At 36.2% G+C, this 22,721-nt stretch overlaps 1 protein-coding gene across 1 annotated transcript in view; it reads left to right on the top strand.

The window, feature by feature from the left end:
• Window positions 1-511: 511 nt before the first annotated feature.
• LOC306761820 (F-BAR and double SH3 domains protein 2-like) overlaps window positions 512-22,721 on the top strand; it is a 69,665-nt gene continuing 47,455 nt past the window's right edge. The window contains exons 1-4 of the mRNA XM_079248116.1: window positions 512-664; window positions 6,305-6,402; window positions 12,920-12,965; window positions 22,104-22,177. Coding sequence (XP_079104242.1) covers window positions 644-664; window positions 6,305-6,402; window positions 12,920-12,965; window positions 22,104-22,177 — 239 coding nt within the window. The 5' untranslated portion in view covers window positions 512-643. The remainder of the gene's footprint in view (window positions 665-6,304; window positions 6,403-12,919; window positions 12,966-22,103; window positions 22,178-22,721) is intronic.

A 22,721-nucleotide genomic window follows, 5' to 3' on the forward strand; every position in this document is an offset into this window, starting at 1 on the left:
GAGGAACAGAAAACACCTGACTGGAGCGGAAACATTAAAGGATTGTTCTACTAAATATTAATTTATGAGTGATGTAATATGTCATAAATGATCGTATTTGTTTGCTTTTTCAAAAAATATTTCTATTGAACCAGAATTACAAAATAATGTAATGTTATTTATTATTACTTGAGTCCATTTCAGCTTATTTTACAGGCAACTGTTTTTTTCCTTCTTTAATGAAAGGGTATGAATAAATATGAGCACAACTGTTAGCTATAAGTACAAACACTGATTTTTGACAGTTTCTTACGTTTTTTGTCATCGACCTATTTTAAATTTTTGTTGTTTTTCATTGTAAAAAAAAAAAAAAAAAATTACCCAAACAACTATTTTGAAAAATCCCAACGGAAACAGTGTTTTACTTGGTTTTATTTTGTTAAAAGCTTTACCGGAAGTGTCTGTTATTCCTGTCGGGAGCTTGACGCGGTGTTTTCTGCTCCCTGGGGCTACTGTGTTTTCAACGGGACTCAACTTACTAGACTCGCCATGGCTGCTTGACCCAAGCCGAAATAACCTCCTCCCGTCATCATTTGATCGCTTTTGCACAACTTTTCCAGACATTTTTTCAGCGTTCTTCTGGATTTTATGCTCAGAAACCAAGATGCAACCCCCACCGAGAAAGGTGAGTTTTTGCTGTTGTGGCCTCCGAAGCTAAACGTGACTCCGACCAACTGCTGCATATTTAATGCTTGGAAATGTACGCTTTGTTGCTTCTCGTCTGCTTAAAACCATCAACTTCCACTTTAAACCTGCAATTTTAGCCTTGCTTCTTGCTTATTGTGTTGATTTTGTTTTAGGCGTTTTTAAAAGTGTCTTAAAAGGGAGTTAAGTTGATTAAAAAAACATCCCACGCGCCGCAATTTTTACTTCTTTTTGAGGGAGAAAAGGCTGTTAAAGTCCCCCGTTTCCTTTCCAGTGGAGCAACAGTCCAGTTAAAGACAGAAAAGTCGCAATAAAACCTGATTTTACACCGTTTTACCAATGCAATCAAGCAAAAACTTAAAAATATAACATAAAATGATTTTTTTAAATACATCATCACACAAAAGATCCACTAAACAACAACATCCGAGGTCAAACACAACAAGTTTATCACAAAAATGTCAAATAATCCTTTTTTTTTTTGGCTTTGAAATAGTTAAAATAGTTTTTTTTCTCTCATAAAAAAAAGTTGTCAGAAAGGGTGATATACTTAAAGAGTCCAAAATAACATTGAATAATTATGTAATAATAATGTTTAGTCAGGAATAACATAACAAAAAAATCTCAGCAAACTCAGACTTTGTGTGTAAATATGTTGATGATTTAAAAACATGGCCCAGCAGGGCAGACCATTGCCATCCCAGTAGTTTAGTAAAAAAAAAAAAAGAAAAAAGCTCAGGTTTGATTTCAGCTGCATTAATGCAACTGTTTAGCTTTAATCAGAAGATATGGTGTCTCTGCAAATGTGTTTGTTTGTCTTTTATTAACGTGCTTAGATTGAATGGTGAAGTTAAAGTCTGTTTTAGTTTACGTGCTTTACACAAGAGATGGTCTCAAACGTTACATAACAGACTGCCATGTTACTAGATTTACATTACAGATATGTATTTAACCCCTGCAGCTCATCAGGGACTTTATTTTGTCACTATCTGGTTGTTTTTTCCCATATTGGATCTTTTTTTTTTTTTTTGGCAGAAAGTATTTCACTTGAGGAAATTCAGTTTTACTTGTTGAGGCCAACCGGACACCAGGGGAAAATGTACTACCCTTTCAGGTTATTTATAGACAAAAAAAAATCTAAAAACAATAAAGATGAGGATTTATTCCTACTTTTCCCCCAAAATCGCTTAATCAACTTCACTCCTTATGAGAAATACCAAATATGTAATTACTAAAGTTATTTTAACAGTTTAAATGTCAGTTTGATCACATGATGTCACTATTTTTTATTTTTTATGATATAAATAAATGATTTTTTTTCTATTTATTGCATATTGGGAACATGGAGGTCTTATTTAAACATCGTAACTACTAGATTTAGAGCAGTGTAGACTCTTTTTATTTTTTTAAAAGAAATAAATAAATGATTTTTTTTTCTATTTACTGCATATTGGGAACATGGAGGTCTTATTTATAAATCACAGCTACTAGTTTTAGAGCATTTTAGACTTTTTTTTTTTTTTTTTTAAAGAAATGATCCTCCATCTCATAAATATGTATTTTATGGTAAAGAACATATTTTTGTGTGTATGATTATTTCTACAACAGTTGCATTGTGTTATTAAATTGGCATTTTATTATTTTTTGCATAATTACATATTTATTATTATTGATCAGGGTGTAAGTTGACAAAGCTTTGTGGGAAAAGTGACATAAAATGTTGATCTGTGACGTTTCTACAACAGTTTCTGCAGAGTGAATCTTTTTTTCTCCTCTAATGACCTGAAATGGGGTTAAATGGAAGCGACCCAACATGTGTTAACGGGCTGCTTTTAGATTTTACTGTTTTTGTTTTTCTGAGTCATTTACTGCTTTTTATTTGCTGCTGTTATTTTATCAGCTGTGAATATTTAACCCCAGTCTGTCCCACAGCTCCCGATAACGCCTCGGTTACTGGTAATCTGGTTGCTGCTCACTTATACCAGTGCCAGTCAGAGAGGCTGACTTTTCCTGGTGAACGCTACTGATTCATGCTTCCTTTTCAGTTTCGTTATTAATGAACAACTTTAGTTTACGTGGCATCGCCACAGAGACGAGATGAATGTAACACCAGAGGATGTGTGACGTTCTCGCCGTGTCTTTATGGCGATGTTAACGTTCATCCAGTTGAGCTGAAGGTGCTGCAGGTCTGAAGAAAGCTGCTGGTTTTGGGTTGAGCTGGATTTAAATCAGATGTTGCTTTCATTTTCACCCACATGTTGCTGCTTGTGTTGCTTTTTGTTCCTTTTTCTCAGTATTTATTTACCTTTTTTTAACCAGGAAGTCTGATTGAGATCAGAAATCTCTTAAACAAGGGAGACCTGGACAAGATAGCAGCCATACAGTCAAAACTATATAAAACAAACACTGAAATGAATACAAAAAAGCCACAGATGGGTTTTTAAATAATAAAACATTAACATTCCTGCTTCTCTGCATTCTTCAGGATTATCTTAAAGTCATTAATGGATATGAATGTTTGTAATTTAATGACTTTTTGGAGATTATTCCATGACTATGGTAAAAAAAAAGGCTGTTTTTCCAAAGAGTGTGTAAACCTGAGGAACATTTAGGATCAACAATTGTGAGGCATGAAGATGATTAGGATAGGCAGAAAGGTACCGAGGTAACCTGGAAGTTTACCCGATAGAGCTTTATAGATAAATATATACCAATGTTGCTGTCTGCTAGTAGTTAGTGATGTCCAACTAAGTCATACAGAATGCGGTGATGAGTGAAAGACTTTGCATTTAAAATAAAATGTGGAGAAGAATGACACATTATACGCTCCTGTTAAAGTGGAACAAGCAAGTAAAAAGCTGTTTTTTTATTTGAAATTATCGCTTAAATTGGTGTTTATTATGAGTAGAATTCACGTCTGCAGGATGTTTTAAGCGTTAGGACACAGTAGCCGCATTTACATGAGAGTTTTTGTTTGGAATAAAAGTTTATTTCACTTTAAGGAGAAAAAAAAATGACCATGTAAATTCTGAATGAAAGTGTAAATTCCAGATTAAATTTAATACAGAAGAGTTTGTATGTGTATATATGATATACACACATAAAATGTTTCTTCTGCAATGCATAGCAGCGTATTGGATGACTAATTGAAGTCATTACTGTTCAGCCATTCATAATAGAAGAGAGTTTTTAGAAGTGAACAGCAGCTCGGGTTCATGGCTCCATCGCCCCTGTAGTGATAACTTTATGTGATCAGTAGCTGGTTAAATTAGTGTTACGCGTCTGAAGGGGTTCATTTCTAATGGTTTTAGGTGTGTTTATTCCAAGATTTTCTTCCAAATAGTGGGGGTGTAAGGAAATACCAATATTAAAATTGAAATATTGTATATATATATGTATATATATATATGTATATAAATATATATATATATATATGTATATATATATATATATATATATATATATATATATATATATATGTATGTATGTATATGTATGTTTATATATATATATATATGTGTATGTATGTATATATATATATATATATGTATGTATATATATATATATATATGTATGTATATAAATATATATATATATGTATATATATATATATATATGTATGTATATAAATATATATATATATGTATATATATATATATATATATATATATATATGTATGTTTATATATATATATATGTATGTATATATATATATATATATATGTATGTATATATATATATATATATATATGTATGTATATATATATAAATATATATGTGTATATATATATATATATATATACATATACATACATATATATATATATATATATATATATATATATATATATATATATATATGTATATAGGTCAGTTCCAGCAACATTTAAAATAGTTAAAATATATATATATATATATATATATATATATATATATATATATATATATATATATATATATATATATATATATATATATATATATATATATATGATTGGGGTGGGAGAATCGAGTTGGAAAATCGAATATCGGGGTTTTTTGCTTCTCAATGTTAAAATTGATTTTTTTTTTTTTTTTTTTTTTTTGGTTAAAAAAAGTCCAAATAAATAGAACTATTTTTGTCATTTTTATTGTTTTTATTGATCTTTTTACTTGTCTTCTTGAGCATTATAGCAGCAGAATGATGGTCTAGTTGCTGTGTTACGAGCAAAAGAAAAGTTTTGTAAATTTTTTTTTGCTTTTAGTCTACAAAAATCAGCAATATTGGAGAATTGGGAGAATCACAATTTATCAAATCGGCACCCATATAATCAAAATCAAGAATCGGGACATATGCATATCGTCACAGTCCTTCTATAAATAAATAAATATATATGTATAAATATACATATCTATCTATCTATCTATCTATCTATCTATATATATATATATATATATATATATATATATGTATATTTGTATGTGTGTGTGTGTTAATCTCAGTATTAAAAAGTACTGTATTGATTATTATCAAACAGATTTTTGCCGATGAGGCAGATTTTCATTTCTTTATTCATGTTGTCCACAAAGATCAGTGTTTTTATTTATTCTGCAGTGAAATGTAGTGAAACCCTCTGTTCTTATTAAGTAAGTTGATGTCAAGCATGCAACACTGTTCCGTTTTTACTGCTAGTAAAGAAAAATCACAATATATTGTCTTGCTTATAATATCCTGATATATCGCAATACATGGGATTGGTGGCCCGTATTGTGATGCATGCTTTATCACCAGATTCTTGCCAAACACACCCCTAGAAGTAGGACTCCCAGGTAAAAACAGGGGTCCCTGTTTTTATCATGTTATTGTTTTCTTTTAGCAATCGTTAATAAAATTTTTATATCTTTTTACTAGTATTTATTTATTTGTTTATTGTTGTAGGATTGAAATAACCAAAAAAAAAAAAAGGTTTAAAAAGGGACCACTGCCTTTTACTGTCACCTTGTTAGACCAGGTGAGGTTCTTTCAGGTCTGAAGGGATGCACAAGTTGCATCAACATTTTCAAAACACAATATCATGATTTTAAAAAGTATTGATCATCACAGGAGGGCAGTCAGTCATTTAAACTAGTGTCTTAGTTTCCCTGATGCTGTTGGTGGGAACATCTTATGCACATGGAGTGTGTGTTTATGTGTGTGTGTGTGTGTGTGTGTGTGTGTGTGTGTGTGTGTGTGTGTGTGTGTGTGTGTGTGTGTGTGTGTGTGTGTGTGAGACTATACCATACATGTGTGTGACTTGGGGGAGTTGATGGGTAAGGACTGGAGGGGTTGGTTCATTGTATTTTTTTAATGTGAAGCACTTTGAGTTGCAGAAAAATAGAAAGAACAACCAGATGTTTGTAGTTTCTTCAGACTAAGAATAAAAGCAGATTTTAGTAAACAGTTTGAAAAAACAATGTGTTAAAAAAAAGATTGAATAAAACGTTAAAAACTCAGATTATAATAATAATATTTATAGAAAAGAAGATTTTTTTTTTACTCTTAGTGGAGAAAAACTGAGTGAAATCCAGACTTTCCTCTGGACATGTGGGAACTCTCGTAGCGACGGCTGAAACTTACCGCCTGCATGTTGTCCCCCTCCAGGTCCGGGTCACCCAGGAGCTGAAACACACTCAGGCCGAGCAGATGAACCAGTTACAGATCAAACACCAGGCGGAGTGTGACCTGCTGGAAGACCTCAGGTGAGCAAACTCCTGGCGCGACGCCTGCCAGGTGGATCGCAGCGCAGCCATAGGAAGGGTATAAATGTAGAGATTACAGTCATATTTTAAATAAATCAGACATGAAATACTCTCCTTTCCGTCGGACTCTCCTCTCAAATCGCATCGAAGACATCAGGAAATCAGGAAAAATCAGGTTAATCCACCAGAACCACAGTAATATTTGCTGGATTAGCGGTTTGGAGCCACAACAGCTGCGTGAACTCTTGACACGAATCGTTGCGTAAAAACGAACACCTGCTGCAGTTTACGGGACGGCGTCGGTGTCGAGTCTCGTATTGAGTGAAAGGAGAGGGGTTGACGGTAAATAGAGCGAGCCGAGCTGTGTGTGTTGGCCGATGGCGTGTTGTGATTACCCGAGTGGCGAGTCCGTCCCGGTGGGCTGCTGTCAGCGGTGGGCGAGCTCCGCAGACACCAGGCGGAAGTTTACAAACATCCTGCAGAAGTTTCTGCTTCAGACATGAAAACCATGAAAACCGTGCCGGTGCAGATGTGATGGATAAACAGGTTTGATGGGGATAACATGTTCACACTGTACATATCTGCATGTCTACATACGAAATCATTTTTACCTTTACTTTAATAATATATTTAAAAAAACAAAAAAAAAGTTTGTATATATGTTAATTTCTCTGCATGCCTTACCTTATTTGTAAAATAGTTGTAAAATAGCTGTATTTCTAATTTTATATTATTATTCAGTGTTTTTATTTATTTATTTTTTTATTCAGCACCTTATCACCGAAGCAAGTTCCTAGTCTGTGAATTGTATAAAGATAATGGCAATAAAAGTCTTTCTGATTCTGATTTTACAGAAATAAAATGTAAGGTTTTTTTTCTTAAGTTCTGAACCTGCAGCTTCGTCTTACATCCTCTATTTTCCTGCAGCTTCTCTGCTCGCTGCTCCACAAGCACAAGCGTTCGCCCGGACTTGATTTTCACACCTAATCAGTGTTAAACGCCATAATTAATTAACCCTAAAGATGCTCAGTGTTGTCACTTTCCATGCAAGGTTGTGTGAATCACGTGTGCAGATCAGTGCAAGTCAACAGGGAGCAGAACAAAGTAGAGCAACATCCGCGTGTTGCTTTGTTTTCTTCTGGACTGCGGAGGAGACGTGTTGGAGCGGGACAGTCTGAGACAGATTCATTCATCCTGGTTGGATTTGTTGTGGCTCTGGAAAGAGAACGAACTGAAGTGTCATGATGGAGGACGACTCGGCTCTCCAGCCTGTGCAGCAGAAAAAAGTAGCAGAGGACGGAGGAAATACGTTACGTTTCAGCATCTGCAGGTTAAACACCGGCTTTGTAAATGTGCAGTAAAAGGATGAACATGAATACACTCCTTTTCTAAACTTCACAGCTAGTAACCTGAGTTTTTACAATAATGCTTTTCTTGTTTCATGCCTTTTTCTCTCACGTTTTTTAATAATCTGTTGATGCATTAATGTAATGCATTCACAAAAATTAGTATATATTGTCTTTTTTTTTTCATAAATCATTTGAAGAAAGAGAAATCTGCTCAGAATTACTCAACTCAACTAAACTTTATTTACAAAGCCCTTTAAAACAACCAAAGCTGGGACAAAGTGCTATACATCAGTCAAAAATGACAAGATGAATAAATAACACAATAAAACAATAGATCGTACAAGGAATAAATAAATAATAATAATAAAACAAAATGAATAAATAGTAAATAAAACCAAAATATAGCACACTGACCACTTTAACCATTTAACAAGAGATCATACAAGGAATGAAAAAAATGAAGAAATAATAAAACAAAATTAATAAATAGTTAATAAAACCAATAAAACCAAAATATAGCACACTGACAGGGCGTTAAAAATGGGTGTTAAGTTTTAAAAATGGACAGTGAAGAAGAATTACTGATTATTCAGCCAGTTTTAGTGTGTTAACCCTTTAAATGCCTGTTTGATTATTTGAATCATGACATTATTTTTTGGAAAAAAGAAAAAAAAACCCACAGAAACAGTATAGAGATAATGGATTTTGTAGAGGGAAGGACACAAAGGTTAAACTACGTTAGCGTTTCCTTCACGTCATTTGCATTTCATGACGGTGTACAACTAGGGTTAGGCTCACTGTGCAACATGAGTCAAGTTGTGCAATCTTCAGTAACCTCACAGTATGATTTCATTACAATTCAAGGTGCTACGATGCTATTATTACACATTTATCAGGATTTTCATGCATCTTTTTTCCTCATTAAGGGTTTTTTCTGAATCCGTGGCTGCATTTATGCTCCATTCAGTATCCATTCATTCAAGTAATCAAACAAATGTGTCTCTATTATCTATGTTTATGTAGAACCATAAATAAATCCAACACATATCAAACACATTTTGCATATTTGCTTTGAAATTTTCCCTGAAATTTTCACGTGTTAGCAATAGTCAAGAGCAACAAGCTCCTCTAACTGGGCTGGAACAGAGCTCTAGTTTTATTATTAGATTGTATTTTGGCTCAATGAAATACCTTCGAATTAGAAATTTTAACCTAAAATTGTCCTTCTGGTATGAACCAAGGCCTCCATTCTGTTACATTAACAAAAAAAAAAAAGTTGCATGCTGAATATGAAAGAAAACGAAGTAATCAGAAATAGTCACTTGCCCCATAAAGGGTTAAATGGGAATAAATTTAGTCTGCTCTCGTCAATCAAACCAAGATGTTTCCAAACGCTGTTTTCAAACCCGATGAGGAAACGTCCCACTCTGTATCTGCAAGGCTAGCTGCTTAGCGTCCTGCTATCTCTGCTGTTTACTGCCTGCTGCCAGGCGGCTTTTAGGTTCTTTCTCTCACTCAGAATCTGCGTTTCTGTCTTTTAATTATTAAATATAATAATTTTTGAATGTTTATGAAGTGCTATTGAATCAACACATGTTGCATTGATTAGTGAATCAACTCACTGCGAAAGTTAAACGGCATTTTTTTTTTTTTTTTTGATCAGATAAACTGAAAGAAAGTGGATCTTTTTCTTTTCCCAGCCTTCTTGTGCTGCACAGTTAATCCCAGTTTCCTGATTTCCACTGTTCCAGTACTGTTTAATTCAATGCTAGCTAGATGCTTTTCTGTTTTCTATAGAAAAGTTAAAAAGTCTTTGTTATAATGACTTTGTTTCCAGAAAGAAGTCCAGGTAGAGTCCCTGCAGCCTTTCCAGCTGTTTTCCCTGAGAGAAATCCAGTTAATCTGGAGGATTTATTTATTCTGCAGCAGAGCTGATTTATGTGGAAAGAGACGTTTCGGTTACTTTACTTTATTTCTATTATTATACTTATTTCTTTTTTTTATTTTTATTATTTCATATTATTTAGTCATGATGACCTCAGAGATAAACTGAATCAAACTTAAAGAGCGTTTGTGTGATTTTACACATTCATAATGTGAAATGCAAAATACGCAAAAAAACCCACAAAAGTTTCTCTGACATTAATCATTCGGACTCTGACGAAATGTTTTGTCCCAATTCGATTCGATTCCAATTTTTTTGGGGGGCGATTCAGTTTAAATTTTGATAATCAAAATTCTTCAATATAGCTGATTTTTGTAGATTAAAAACAAACACAAAAAATGTATAAAACTTTTTTTTGCTTGTAATTTTTCTTGATTTCAGTTTGTAAAAAACAACACAGCAGCCAGATCGTCATTCTGCTGCTATAATACCCAAGAAGACGAGTAAAAAGAGCAATAAAACTAATAAAAATGACAAAAATTTGTAGTGGATTAATTTTATTTTAATGAATGAAAAAAATATTTTTTTAACCAAAAAAATCTATTTTAAAATTGTGAAACAAAAAATCCAGATTTTGGATTTTTCAATTTGATTTTCCCACCCCTATTAATCAGATAAAGTAAATCTATACTAGAAGAAAGAATTAACTTTGCCAAAAATATTTCATACTCAGTTAAAAGTTGCAGCTAACAAACAGAAAACTGACTTTTTATGTGTAAATGTTTGATAAAATAAGTTTTCGGAGCGTTCTAGCTTGTGTTAGTTGATGTAAGCGCTGTAACTTTGAAGCAGCCTGCAGTGGGTAATTACAAGACCAGACCTGTTTATTACATCTTATTAAAATCCAGCCGGTGTTTTCCACCTACAGCATGATGCAGCATGTTATTTCTTATGGCTGCGCTGTAGTTATTCCACGTTGTAGGTGAGTTTCTTCCTCTTGCTCTGCCTCTGTCTACCTGAGACTCTTCCACAGCCTCCGAAGCAGAGCGCTCAGCTGGGATTTTAGGATTAAACGCTGCCTATAGAAACCTCCAGGCTGCTTTCCCTTGGTGTGTATGTGTGTAGGCATTTTAAAGGTTTTAGAAGTGTTGGATTAAGTTGACAGCCTCTTGGCTCCCCGCTTCCTGTCTGTGGTCGGTGGCGGAGCTCTGGACCTCCAAACAGCTGGAAGTTTAGGTCACAGAGAGCTGCCAGATGTTCTGACTGCCCTGAATTGTTTGCTGTGGGAAGTTCGGTAACTTTACCCCAGCATGTTCAGCTCGACCGGGACACAATTGATTTATCAGGAACAAGAAATGATTCAGCTAACTGGAAATGGCTTTGGGTTGTCTGGCTGGGAAAATGACAGGAAGCGAGAGCAGGGGTCGGTGGAAGAGAAAGAGCTTTGGAAATGTGGAGAAGAGGAAGAGGGGGAAGCTCCCAGGAAGCACGCCAGATTGTTTAGAGTCAGGGTGGAGCATGGCAGCCAAGTCCTGACATGTTTAATGACTTAATGAGGATTTTGCTGCAGAGAATTTTTTTTCCCAGGGCACTGACCTCTCTACTTTTCTTAGACTTTGGCATAAACCTCAGCCGACTTGTCATTATCCTGTTATTACAAATGAAGCCAAAACGGTTAAAGACCAAGACTGGAATTGCTGTCATATCTCACATTTCTCAGCACATTTTTTCAGATCTGTTTCTGTATTTATGAAACCAGATGAGCGTGTTCATCTGTTGAAAACATTTGAAGTGAAGCTTTAGAGTGAGTCAAATCCAAGTTTTCCATGAGCGTCTCACGGAAAATGATCAGAGAGACGGGATGAAAACGAAGTGGTCGGAGTAAATCTGAGACAGGCCTTTTGTCAGACTGTATCATCAGAAACAGTCACATTAAGCTTCAGAGGAAAAAGAAGCCAGCTGAGGAGAAGATGTGGCAATGGAAAAGGAAATTAAAGTGTAAGAAGAATAAATTGAGAGATTATGAAAACAAAAGATTTGATTTGAGGACTGGTTCCAGTGTGGAAGCGGCTGCAGGAAACGATGTCCTTCAAAACAAGGACAATGCATCTCAGATCTGATCTTTGCTTTTAATAAATAGCTCAGCATTCAGGATAATATGATTTATTTCAAGCCGAATGAGACGATTCATAGCAGTTTAAGGAAATATGTCAAACATCATTAATTCAACTTTTTCTATGATTCACTGCATAAGATGTGCAGGAGGTAAAAAAAAAAAAAGGACGCCAAAAGCAAACTCGTAACAGACATAAAATCAAAGCTCTTAGTGAAGAAAGGAACTTGTGTTGTTGAACCAGCACTGGATGAAAAGTAGAGCATTTTAACTCAGAAATGTGTGTTTTAGGCCTCATCTGGTTTTGTTTGGGCTGAATTACCAGCAGCCGTTTATATAAATATAAATAAAATGAGTCCAGAGGGGTTAACTAATACAAGAGAGACTGGAGTCGATTACTAAGTCCCATATGTTACAATAAGAACAAAATGTAACTAATATCACATTACTGCTGCTACTACTACTAATACTACTACTAATACTAATAATTTATCAATTAAATGGAAAACCCGTTTAATGACTTACTCCATGGAAATTATATTATTGTAATGGGGCTTATTTTATTTTATTTTGACATAGGGACACTAATTATTGTCTCCATGTTTCCTGGAAGTCCTCTTAGGTCAGAGAGTCCAGTTATGACCATCGAAAGCCGCTGTCCTGTGGGTTTTAGCTGTTTCCTGCATCAGCACACCTCACACAGATTAATGTTCTTTAACAGACTTCTGAAGAATGTGACAACAAGCTGTTTTGGAGATCTGTTTTATTTGAATCAGGTGTGTTGGAGCAGGAAAATATCTGAAACTGCAGGAGAATGGCCCTCAAGGAAATCTTGAATCAGATAAACTACCAGTTTCCTATTAAATCCAATGGGAAAGTGTGTCCAAACTTGTGACTGGTAGTGTATTTGTCACCACCTTGAAGGAAGAACAAGTAAACACACACACACAGGTTACCACAAACAAAATAATCAAATATATAACAAATAAGTTAATGGATAAATCCCCAATCTGATTGATCAGGCTCATATAAAGTCTGTTTATGTGTAAATCGCGTTGGAAGAACAAACAACACAAACAGGCCATCTGCTTTACCATCTCTTTATTTTTTCATTTATCCACATTAAATATTGTCTCATCCTCTTGGTTTCTCACTTTTTCTTCTCCTCAGGACTTTCAGCCAGAAGAAGGCGGCTGTGGAGAGGGACTACGCCCAGGTAAGTGAATCCGAACCCTACCGTCTGTTTCGCACCACTGCTGTCGCCTCCAACCGTCATTGTGCGATGCCTTGTCATTTGTGTTGCTGAAAATAAGCCTGCTTTTTACAATACAACTCTCCAAATACACCATGTGCAAGCAGGGTTGAGAATGTGACCGTAAGAAATGTTTGCGTTCTCATGTGGTCAGATAGTTCATGAGTGGTAACCAGCCACAGAAAAAACACCACAACACAGAGAGGATCAGCATCTACCAGAGATCCAGCAACTCGGTTTCTCCTCCGTGTTGTTTCCTGGAGACGTTTGCTAAAAGTCTGCAAATCACTTCTATCCCTGGTCCGGTTTGCAGCCCCATGAGGAATGTCCACTTGCACCGTAAAGAGCTGGGGCATGTTTGTAGTTATCCCGAGAGCAACCTCGCATGTCTGCTTACTTACATGCATCTGGTGCTCAGGAGGTTCATCCTGAATAAAGGTGAATGGAAAGTAGTAGTATTGCTAAGTAAAAGTTTTTTTTAACTTTGACTTTTGGTTTAAAAACTACAATTTACTGAGCTAGTTTGATTCATTTTTAAAGATTAGGCCTGATCGAATTCGGAGATTTTAGTTTATCATCGGCTTTAGGGGGATCACAACGTTTTATTCACCTGAGCAACACTAGCAGGAGAAACACCAACTGCCATTAAGGTTTAATGGCAAAATGCACAAACTAGCAGCTGTTTGCAATAAACAAATAAAATAAGAACCATTTAAATTGCTCAACATAACTAATATCATAAAAAGTTTCCCCAAATTCAACAGAAATGCAACTCTCATCAGCTTTGTTTCCATTACAGTGTTTTGCAAAATAAAAGCAATATTTCTAAAATTTTGACAAACTACAATTGCGATCTGCGAGTGTTTCCATTGAACAGTGTTTGACACATAAGCCAGAGTTCTTGAAATATTTTAACAAGAATTGTGGCATGTGCAAAGTACCCACGCAGCGTATTTCTGGGTTTTCTACTTGCTGTGGAGGACTTGCCACAGCTTTTCGAAGCCTTACTCTCTCGTGTTCATTGGAAAGCTCTGCACATAGACATGATATATACGTATATATATATATTGAGCACTTGAGAGTGAACCAGTGTCGCTGCCACATTGGATGGATCTCCGTCGTTTTTTTAATGTTTTACAGTGTCCATTGAAATTGACATTTTCTGTTGAATTTGTAAAAAACACTTATTACCTCCGCCAGGGAGGTTATGTTTTCGTCCGAGTTTGTTTGTCTGTTACCAACTGTATTCAAAAGGTTATGGATGGATTTTGATTAAATCTTCAGGATATGTTGAGGCTGTCACGAGGAACAAATGAAGAAATTTTGGTGGAGATTCTGGATCACTTTGAAGTTATGTTGAGTGTTAATCACAATATGCTTGGCGGAGGTCTGCTCTCTCCGAGTGCTTTTCTAGTTATTATTATGTTGAGCAAGGGTTAGAAGTGGGTAGAAGCATTAGCTTACATATAATCCTACTCCAGTGATGAAGTAATATAATATCAATAACAATAGTAACCCATTAGCAATACAATAACAGCCCAGTATATTAGTGATACTTGTATGAAAATATTATCCCTAATAGGTAATTCTAATTAATTACAGTGATGTAGTAATGCAGTAATAACACCAATAATGATATTAATAATAACAATAGAAACAATTATATCAACAATCAATAATAATATGAATACCCAGTTTATGCAGCTGGTCTATGTCTTCATTCTATGTTATAATCTATAAGATTACGAAAAAAATCAACTTTAGTGATTAAGTAATGCAGTAATAATAACAATAATAATATGACAACAACTTAGTTTAACAAATTTTACAGAAGATTTCTGGAGACCAGAAAGAGGAACTGGGACGCAGCAGTAACGAACGATCCAAAAGAAACCCACATTTCCAGATCCTGAATTCTTGGTGACCAGCCGGCTATGACGCAGCACCGATCCGCCCCTTTGGTCGAAACCAAAACCAGTTCTTTGCTAGCACCAGAGCTGAACCACCTAAGCACTGGCTCTAGCACCAGCAATGGTTCTTCTTTGGTCAAAAAGCCCTACTAGTGGACCAGATTGGATCCCCTGACAGACTGGTTTTGGCCCCTGAGTTGTATGTTTGACACCCCTGGCCTATACTCTGAAGACATCTGAGGCAATGTTGGGGTCAGTTCCTTGTATAAGGCAACACTGACTTGTTGACTTGACTTGAGATTGAACTGCAGACCGTGTGATTGGCAGAATACTCCACCTCCTCAGTCACAGTCACTCTTTGATTTTTAAGGTTTAAATGTCTGAAAAGAGAAACAAAAGACAATTGTGCATTTCTAGGGAAGGACTAGTGGTCAGTGTTTGTGGGTAGGGGTGTGTCACGCCCTCACGTTTACCCATATCATGAGGACTGAAATAAAAGCAGAGGAAATACCGCTATAGTTCACTACTGAGAGCTGCTGTTTGTGTTAAACTTCTCTAAAAGCCGAGCTCGCTTGTCCACCAAGTCAGACACGACTTACTTCCCAATACTAAAAAATACCTGTCAGCTGTTTCCTGTTTGCTCTTTCTGATAAAGATAATGCAGTTAATTGTAGCCGGAACACGAGGAAGCTCTTGTTGATCCTTCTGTTATTGAGGACAGCTGTAAAGATTTACTGTATTTCCCTGGTTGCCTTTCAGAAACTAGCTGGTTTGTAATCTGTATCGTTACTGCTAGCCGGTAAAAGCTGTAACTGCAGACTGAGGGTGTTTAACATCATCATTAACCCACAATGTACTGTGCAAATAAAGTAATGCTCTGCAGTGAGGTTAAAAATATGTCATGTTTAGTTGATTTTAGTAAACACAGCACATTAAAAGTCTTACATCTCACATATCTGGGTTTCTTTTATGAAAAACTAAGAGGAAACCATTTTTGTGGGTTTGTGTTGCTGTGCTGGATCCATGTTACCTTTGCACCTTGCATAAAAGACTTAACACGCCCTCAAAGTTGGAGCCTGATTGGCTAATTCTTGTGTTTGCATATTCACCAGTGTTCATTTAGTTTGAAAATACATTTGGATGTCACTTTAGAAATTTGTTTTCTTTTATATGTCCGTGTCATGACATGGAGTGGTCGGATCCTCACAGATACAGAGGATATGAGAAGGCAGAGGTCAGCCTACAGGCTAGCGTTCATCACCCTGTACATGTCAGTTTTATTAAAAAAAAGATAAACCTTATAGTTTGTGCCTGAGGGTGTCACAGCACGTTTAATAAACATGCTGAGATTTGTGCAGTTATTTTGAAAGGTTTGTCTTTTTTCCACAAATAAAAATTTATTTTACATCATAAGTAAATGAATCAGTTACGTTATATCTGCAGTTATTGTTTATTTTAATAACATGTTGCCTCAGGCAGCTTTTAGACTACGTTCATTTTCATGTCTGGGAGGATTTTTGACCCTTTGATGCTACGCTGACATTTACATGTACATTTCTGCAGCTGTCGTTGTTCTGCAACATCTCCAAACTGAGAAGCTGTTTTTCTGTACTTTAGCTTCACTTTACAGCAGCATTAACTTTACAGCACCGCTTTAATGCCAGCAGCTCAATGTCAACACACTGGCTATTTTAGGGTGCATTCGCATCAGGATAGTCCGCTAAACTTGGTCCGATTGGGGACTTGGCTCAGTTGTAGGGGGGTGTATCCATTCAGGCTGAGATTGGATCCACGATTGGATTTGGTCAAACCTGCCGAACCATTAGAATAATATATACCCATTCCCAGCAAAGGTGGCGCTGCACTAGTATTTAGCAAAAGAGAAGACAAGACCTGCTTAAAGAAGAAAACTGTTGCAAGTTAAACATGGAGATTAAACTATCACTGTTTTGGGTTTTTTATTGTGTCTCATGCAAGTATACTGCAGAAACTAGGGTTGTGACGATATGCTTTTCTCCCAATCCGATTCGATTCCGATTTTTTTGGGTGCCAATTTGAGTTAAATTGCTATTCTCAAAATTCTTCGATATTGCTGATTTTTGTAGAATAAAAACAAAAAAAAAATTGATAAAACTTTTTTTTGTCTAGTAATTTTTTTTATTGATTTCAGTTAGGAGAAAACAACACAGCAGCCAGACCATCATTCTGCTGCTATGATGCCCAAGAAGAAAAGTAAAAAGATAAATAAAACTAATAAAAATGGGGGGAAAAAATGCTTTAGTAGATCAATTTTATTTCATTGAAAAAAATTAGATTTCTTTAACAACAAAAAAAAAAAAAATCAATTTTAAAATTGTGAAACAAAAAAATCCCGATTTTCGATTTTTCAATTCGATTTTCCCACCCCTAGCAGCAACACACTGGATCAATGGACGCAGTATGAACAGCAGACGAGACAGAGGACTCTTAACACCATCACGATGTATTTACACACAATGTGATGCTACGTCAAATGCAGGAAGTAATATTGTTTTCTAATCTGGTTCCTGTATTTGGTCCACTTGAAACGGGCCGAGACCTGCGTTTGTAGGCGGACGAGTATGCATTAATATTTCCTCAAACGAAGTGGACTTTCCGGGCAAACGGACTCGGATTCAAATCAAAAAGGCTTATGTGAACGTCCTCTTAAATACACAACACTTCCGAGTCATCAAACACAGGAGCAGATTATTGGAGGAAGAGCGGAAAAGAAAGCAGCGGATAGAGCGACAGTTAGGACAAGAGTCAGACTGATATTCACTGGCTGGAGAGATCTCAGAGAAAAGACAGGATGCAAGGTGGATGCTGAATTAGCTCTTGTTACTCAGCACAAATAAAATTTCCCTGCAGCACAGGGAAATTTGATTTGTGCTCAAGCGCTGTTTCATTTGCTGCCTTAATAACACTGTAAGCTAAAGAAAATCGCTTAAAAGATACAAAGTAGAAATCAGAGATATGTTGCTCAATAATCATTTTGGGTGAAAAAAAAGAGTAGAAAAGAATCAGAAATAAAAAAGAACAAAACAAGATGTTATTGCACAACCGCCCCCAAGGACGTATTGCAGTGACCAAATAATAGTTCGTTCATCATAAAATGACACAGTCACAGAAATAAACTAGAGTCTGACAAAAGTAATAATAAATAAAAATTATATGAAATTTATACAATGAAAGTCGGATGTTGCTTTAATATTTTGTTGGACAACCTTCTGAGGCAATCAGTGAAATGAAAACGCTTCTTGTGTCCCTCACTGAGGCTTCTGCACCTCTCTGCAGGTATTTTAGCTAACTCCTCATGAGCAAACTGCTCCACTTTTTACCATGCTGAAAACTGGTTTTGATTGGACGGCTGAAGCTCTTGAATGTGACGTGTCGTCTCCCAAGTGTTTGGAAAATTCAGATGAGTGAAGGAAATAAAACTTAGTTAATGGGTACGGTTACATGTCTTTTAATTCAGAATTAATAATTCGGAATTAACTTATTCTTTTACGAGTTTACGTGAAAATAATAATTCCAAATGAAGGTTTACATGAAACACGTCCTCACTTAATTCCTCTTTAGAGCGGCGGGTTGGGAAGGGTTCTGATTGGACAGAGGGTGCACGTGACGTATGACATATACCGGAAATAAACAAAGTTGGCTCCCTGCTTCTCGTCTTTTCAGCTAACTTGTAAAAACTACATAATAAGTACCGGTTTCACCGCTATTTTTATTATAATGTTGACGTAGCAGCTCAACACCAGCATACTACTTCACTTTCTGCAGCAACTGAGGAGGAGAAGAAAGATAGACCACCGAACACGGGAGGCAAAACGACGCACGTCATCGGGACATGCTCAGAACGACCGAAATTAACTTAGAGCGGTTTACACGACAGAGGAATGAAATAGTTTGGAATTAAAATGTGAATAAACCAGACACTTACATTGGAATCAAGTTTAATTCTGAAAAAAAATTAGCACTAGGAATTAAGTGTTTACACATGGTCGTTTTTAATGAGTTTAAAGCAGAATTAACTTTTATTCGGAATTAAAGAGGAATTAAAACTCCCATGTAAACATACGTAATGAACAGTAGTATGTAAAGTTCCGGTGTTCTTAAAGGAACAAGACATGTCTGCATTGCTGTTCTCATTAGGTTGGAGGATGCTGTCAGGGGTCTGCTGCCCATCAGTTATGTGATCATCTAGACCCGCTCTGCCAACGCTTGAATCAAACTGGGTCAGAGTGTCTCTGGGACATTTTGCTTGCTTTAGTTACAACCCCCCCCCCCCCCGCCTTTGCAGATCTCTTCTTGTAATGCTTCTTCTCCCGGGTCTCTTACACCTGCAGGTTGCTTTAGCCATTAGCTGATTGCTATTCACGTCACATGGTGTGGTTTAAAAAGTCCTCCTCTGTGCTGCTCTTCCTCTGGACTCCTCACATCCCTCCTCCTCCTCCCCCACTGCCCTTGTTCCCATCACACTATTCAGGCATGTCCACTAGGGCAGCTCAGTTGGCGATTCTCTCTCTATCTCGTCCCACAATGGTCGAGTCTGTGGCAGCGTTGAAGCTTTGGCACAGAAATCACCACGAGCAGCAGGTTCAGAGAGGCTGCTATGCCGGCTTCAGGGCCGCATAACAGCGCCTGTCTTTTCCTCTGACAGAGGAGGGACAGGTGTGCTCATTTCCTCGATGGGCTCTTGCTAGGGCTTAAAGCAGAAGTCATCAGCACAGAAAACAAAGAGTTGCGTATTTTTATAAAATAAATATTGATGTGAAATGGAAGAGCAGACTCTGCCTGAAGAAATAAATCATATACATCCATCATTCTTTAAAATTTCTGTCTGTTTAGAGGATGAACACATCACAGTCACAAGGTAATCGATCATTTTTCTCCTTTTTTTTATTATTATTGCTGATAAATATTAGGGGTGGGAAAATTGAATTGAATAATCGAAAATCTGGATTTTTTTTTGCTTCACAATTTTAAAACCGAGTTTTTGTTAAAAAATCAAATTTTTTTTCAAATAAATTAATATAATCCATTACAAAATTTTTGTCATTTTTATTGTTTTTATTGATCTTTTAATTTGTCTTCTTGGATATTATAGCAGCAGAATGATGATCTGGCTACTTTGTTGTTTTTCCCGATTGAAATCAAGAAAAATGACAACCAAAAAGAAAGTTTTATGCACTTTTTTTTTTGCTTTTAATCTACAAAAATATAATATCGAAGAATTGTGAGAATCGCAATTTAAATCGAATCAGCACCCAAAAATTGGGAATCGAATCGGATCGGGACAGAAGCATATCGCCACAGCCCTAATAAATATCGTGTGCAGTTGCTGATGGTGTTATTGATGCAATGTATCAATATTATTTTGTATTTGACAGTAGATTTTAAAGGGTTAAATTTCATTCTTTATATGTAAAATAGTAAGAGCTTTCTAGCATAACATGACTGCATAATTAGCGCCAGAGTTTACCCACAGCAGACCACAGACGGTAAGAAAAATAAAACTCTGGCTTGCTGTTACCAGTAGCGGCCATGTGGTCTTTAATTAACAGCTACCTCTTGTTGTTTTTTGTTTATTAATCTTCATTTCAGCTCTGAATCAGGTATCTGAACTAGAATCCTCTGCTCTTGCCTGCAGGTCCCGGTGCTTTCTGCAGAGATGCAGCTACATGTTAGCTGGTTTAACAGTCTTTTCATTGTAGTTTTAATTTGAAATGATCCCACACTGGACTGGCTCCATATTTTCCTTCACTCTGTAGCTTTTCTCTGTTTCTTTCATCACTTCTTGCTGTTACCAAACAAACAAGCGCGTTTCTTGTTTACCAGCAGATAATACCAGAAGGAGGTTATAAAGACCGGAAGTGATTAAATAAATTGAACGTTTTTATTTTTATTTGTCTTTTCTTGTTCAACAAAGTGTTGTTTACGGGAGTTTTAATCAATTTTTTTTTTTTGTAATTTCCTGTATGGATGCACCGACACTGATTTCAGTATCTGTATCGGTTCAATACCAAGCGTGTGTATTCGTTATTAATAAAAGTGTACCGATACCAAAACCGATACCTGATACCACACCAGTCAAGCCAGCGCAGATGTGTTTGATGACACGCTTTGGACATGTTTTAATAGAAATAAATGCCTTAAATGTTAAAATGTGACATTTTTTGTTCCACTAAAAGCCAGATCTTTGTTCCAAAACCACACATTTATAGTTGTATTTAGGTAAAATGTGCCAAATCAAAATAAAACTTGTTGAAATTGTTACATCTGTAATGTTATTATATTTGTATTGGTGAGGTAACTTATTATTATTATTATTTACAACCTAATGAAATATTACACAGTTATAACAGCAGTAATAACCATAGTCACAATAATGTTCACATAAACAGATTTGGTATTGGCAAATATCTGTATCGGTAGATATTTAAATTTCCGATATCGGATCGGATCGGCCCTGCTACCTTGTCAATCTGGATGCTTCTCACCATCTTTGCAATCATTTATAGAAATTTGTATCCAGAAAAGATTCTCAGAACCCCCATAAACCAACTGGTCTGACACACAGCTCATGAGCACCGATATCCCCCACACTGCCCAGGTGTCACATTCTTTCATATTTTTAGTTTTTATTTGCTTTATAGTGTTTTTTTAAAGCCCAATTTATCGGGTATCGGCTTCACAGTGATAGAAATATTAGCATTCTTTCTATCACAGCTCACAGCAGAGGAATATTGCTCTGACATACCGCAACACATTCTTCTTTCTGCTCTGCTGTTCTGCTTCTTTAAGATGAAACTCTGTTGACTGAGGTGGAAGAACCTGATGTGACTGAATGTGGTGAAGATAAATGACATTTTTACTCTCAAAGGGAGGTTGGCTCAATCTCCAACCTCCAGACTAGGTTGTGGTTAACAGGTTAATGATGGTTTTAAGCCCACTAAAGTGATAAAATAACCAGAAATTACTTTTTTTTTTGGTCTATTTTTTTAAACTTCACTGTTTATTCTTATGTTCTAGCTCCTTGTTCACTGCGAGAACAGGTTGTTTAGGACTACAGTTATGTCATATATGACACATCTACGACAGTGATGCATGTAGACTGGTATAATAGGTGGGAAATAATCACATTTGTTTCTCGCTCGGTCTCTTTAAGGCTCTCCAGAAGTTGGCAAATCAGTATCTGAAGAGGGAATGGCCAGAGACTGTGATGGAAGAGCAAGATCACAGGTAAAGTCTCATCTCAGGTGGCTGTTTCTGGGCTCCACTAACTGTTGTTTACTCCTCAGAGCACCCTTTAAACCAGGGGTGCCCAAGTCCAGTCCTGGAGATCTACCATCCTGCTATTTTTAGGTGCAACCCTTCTTCAACACACCTGAATCAAATAAGTGGCTCGTTAGCAGGCCTCTGCAGAGCTGGATGACATGCAGAAGAGGAATTCAGCTGTGCTGGACAGGGGTTGCATCTAAAGGCTGCAGGATCTCCAGGACTGAACTTGGGCACCGCTGCTTTAAAACATTCAAAACAATTTTCCACAAGTGGACCATGTTTAGAAACAATACTCAGATCATTCTGGAGCGATACAGACAAATCTGGCAGCACCAAAGTTTCTGAGAGAAGTGGATTTCTCTATGATTGATCCAGTCATCTGCAAACAGGAAGGCCTTTCTCAGTCCGTTAACTGTAAAAGTCAGTGTACAGACGAGTTCCTCTTCTTCAGACGGGGGGTTTCCATGTACACAACCGCCAGGACTAATTCAGACGTGTTCCAAAA

This window comes from Telmatherina bonti (assembly GCF_933228915.1).
Source record: "Telmatherina bonti genome assembly, chromosome: 10".
NCBI lineage: Eukaryota > Metazoa > Chordata > Actinopteri > Atheriniformes > Telmatherinidae > Telmatherina > Telmatherina bonti.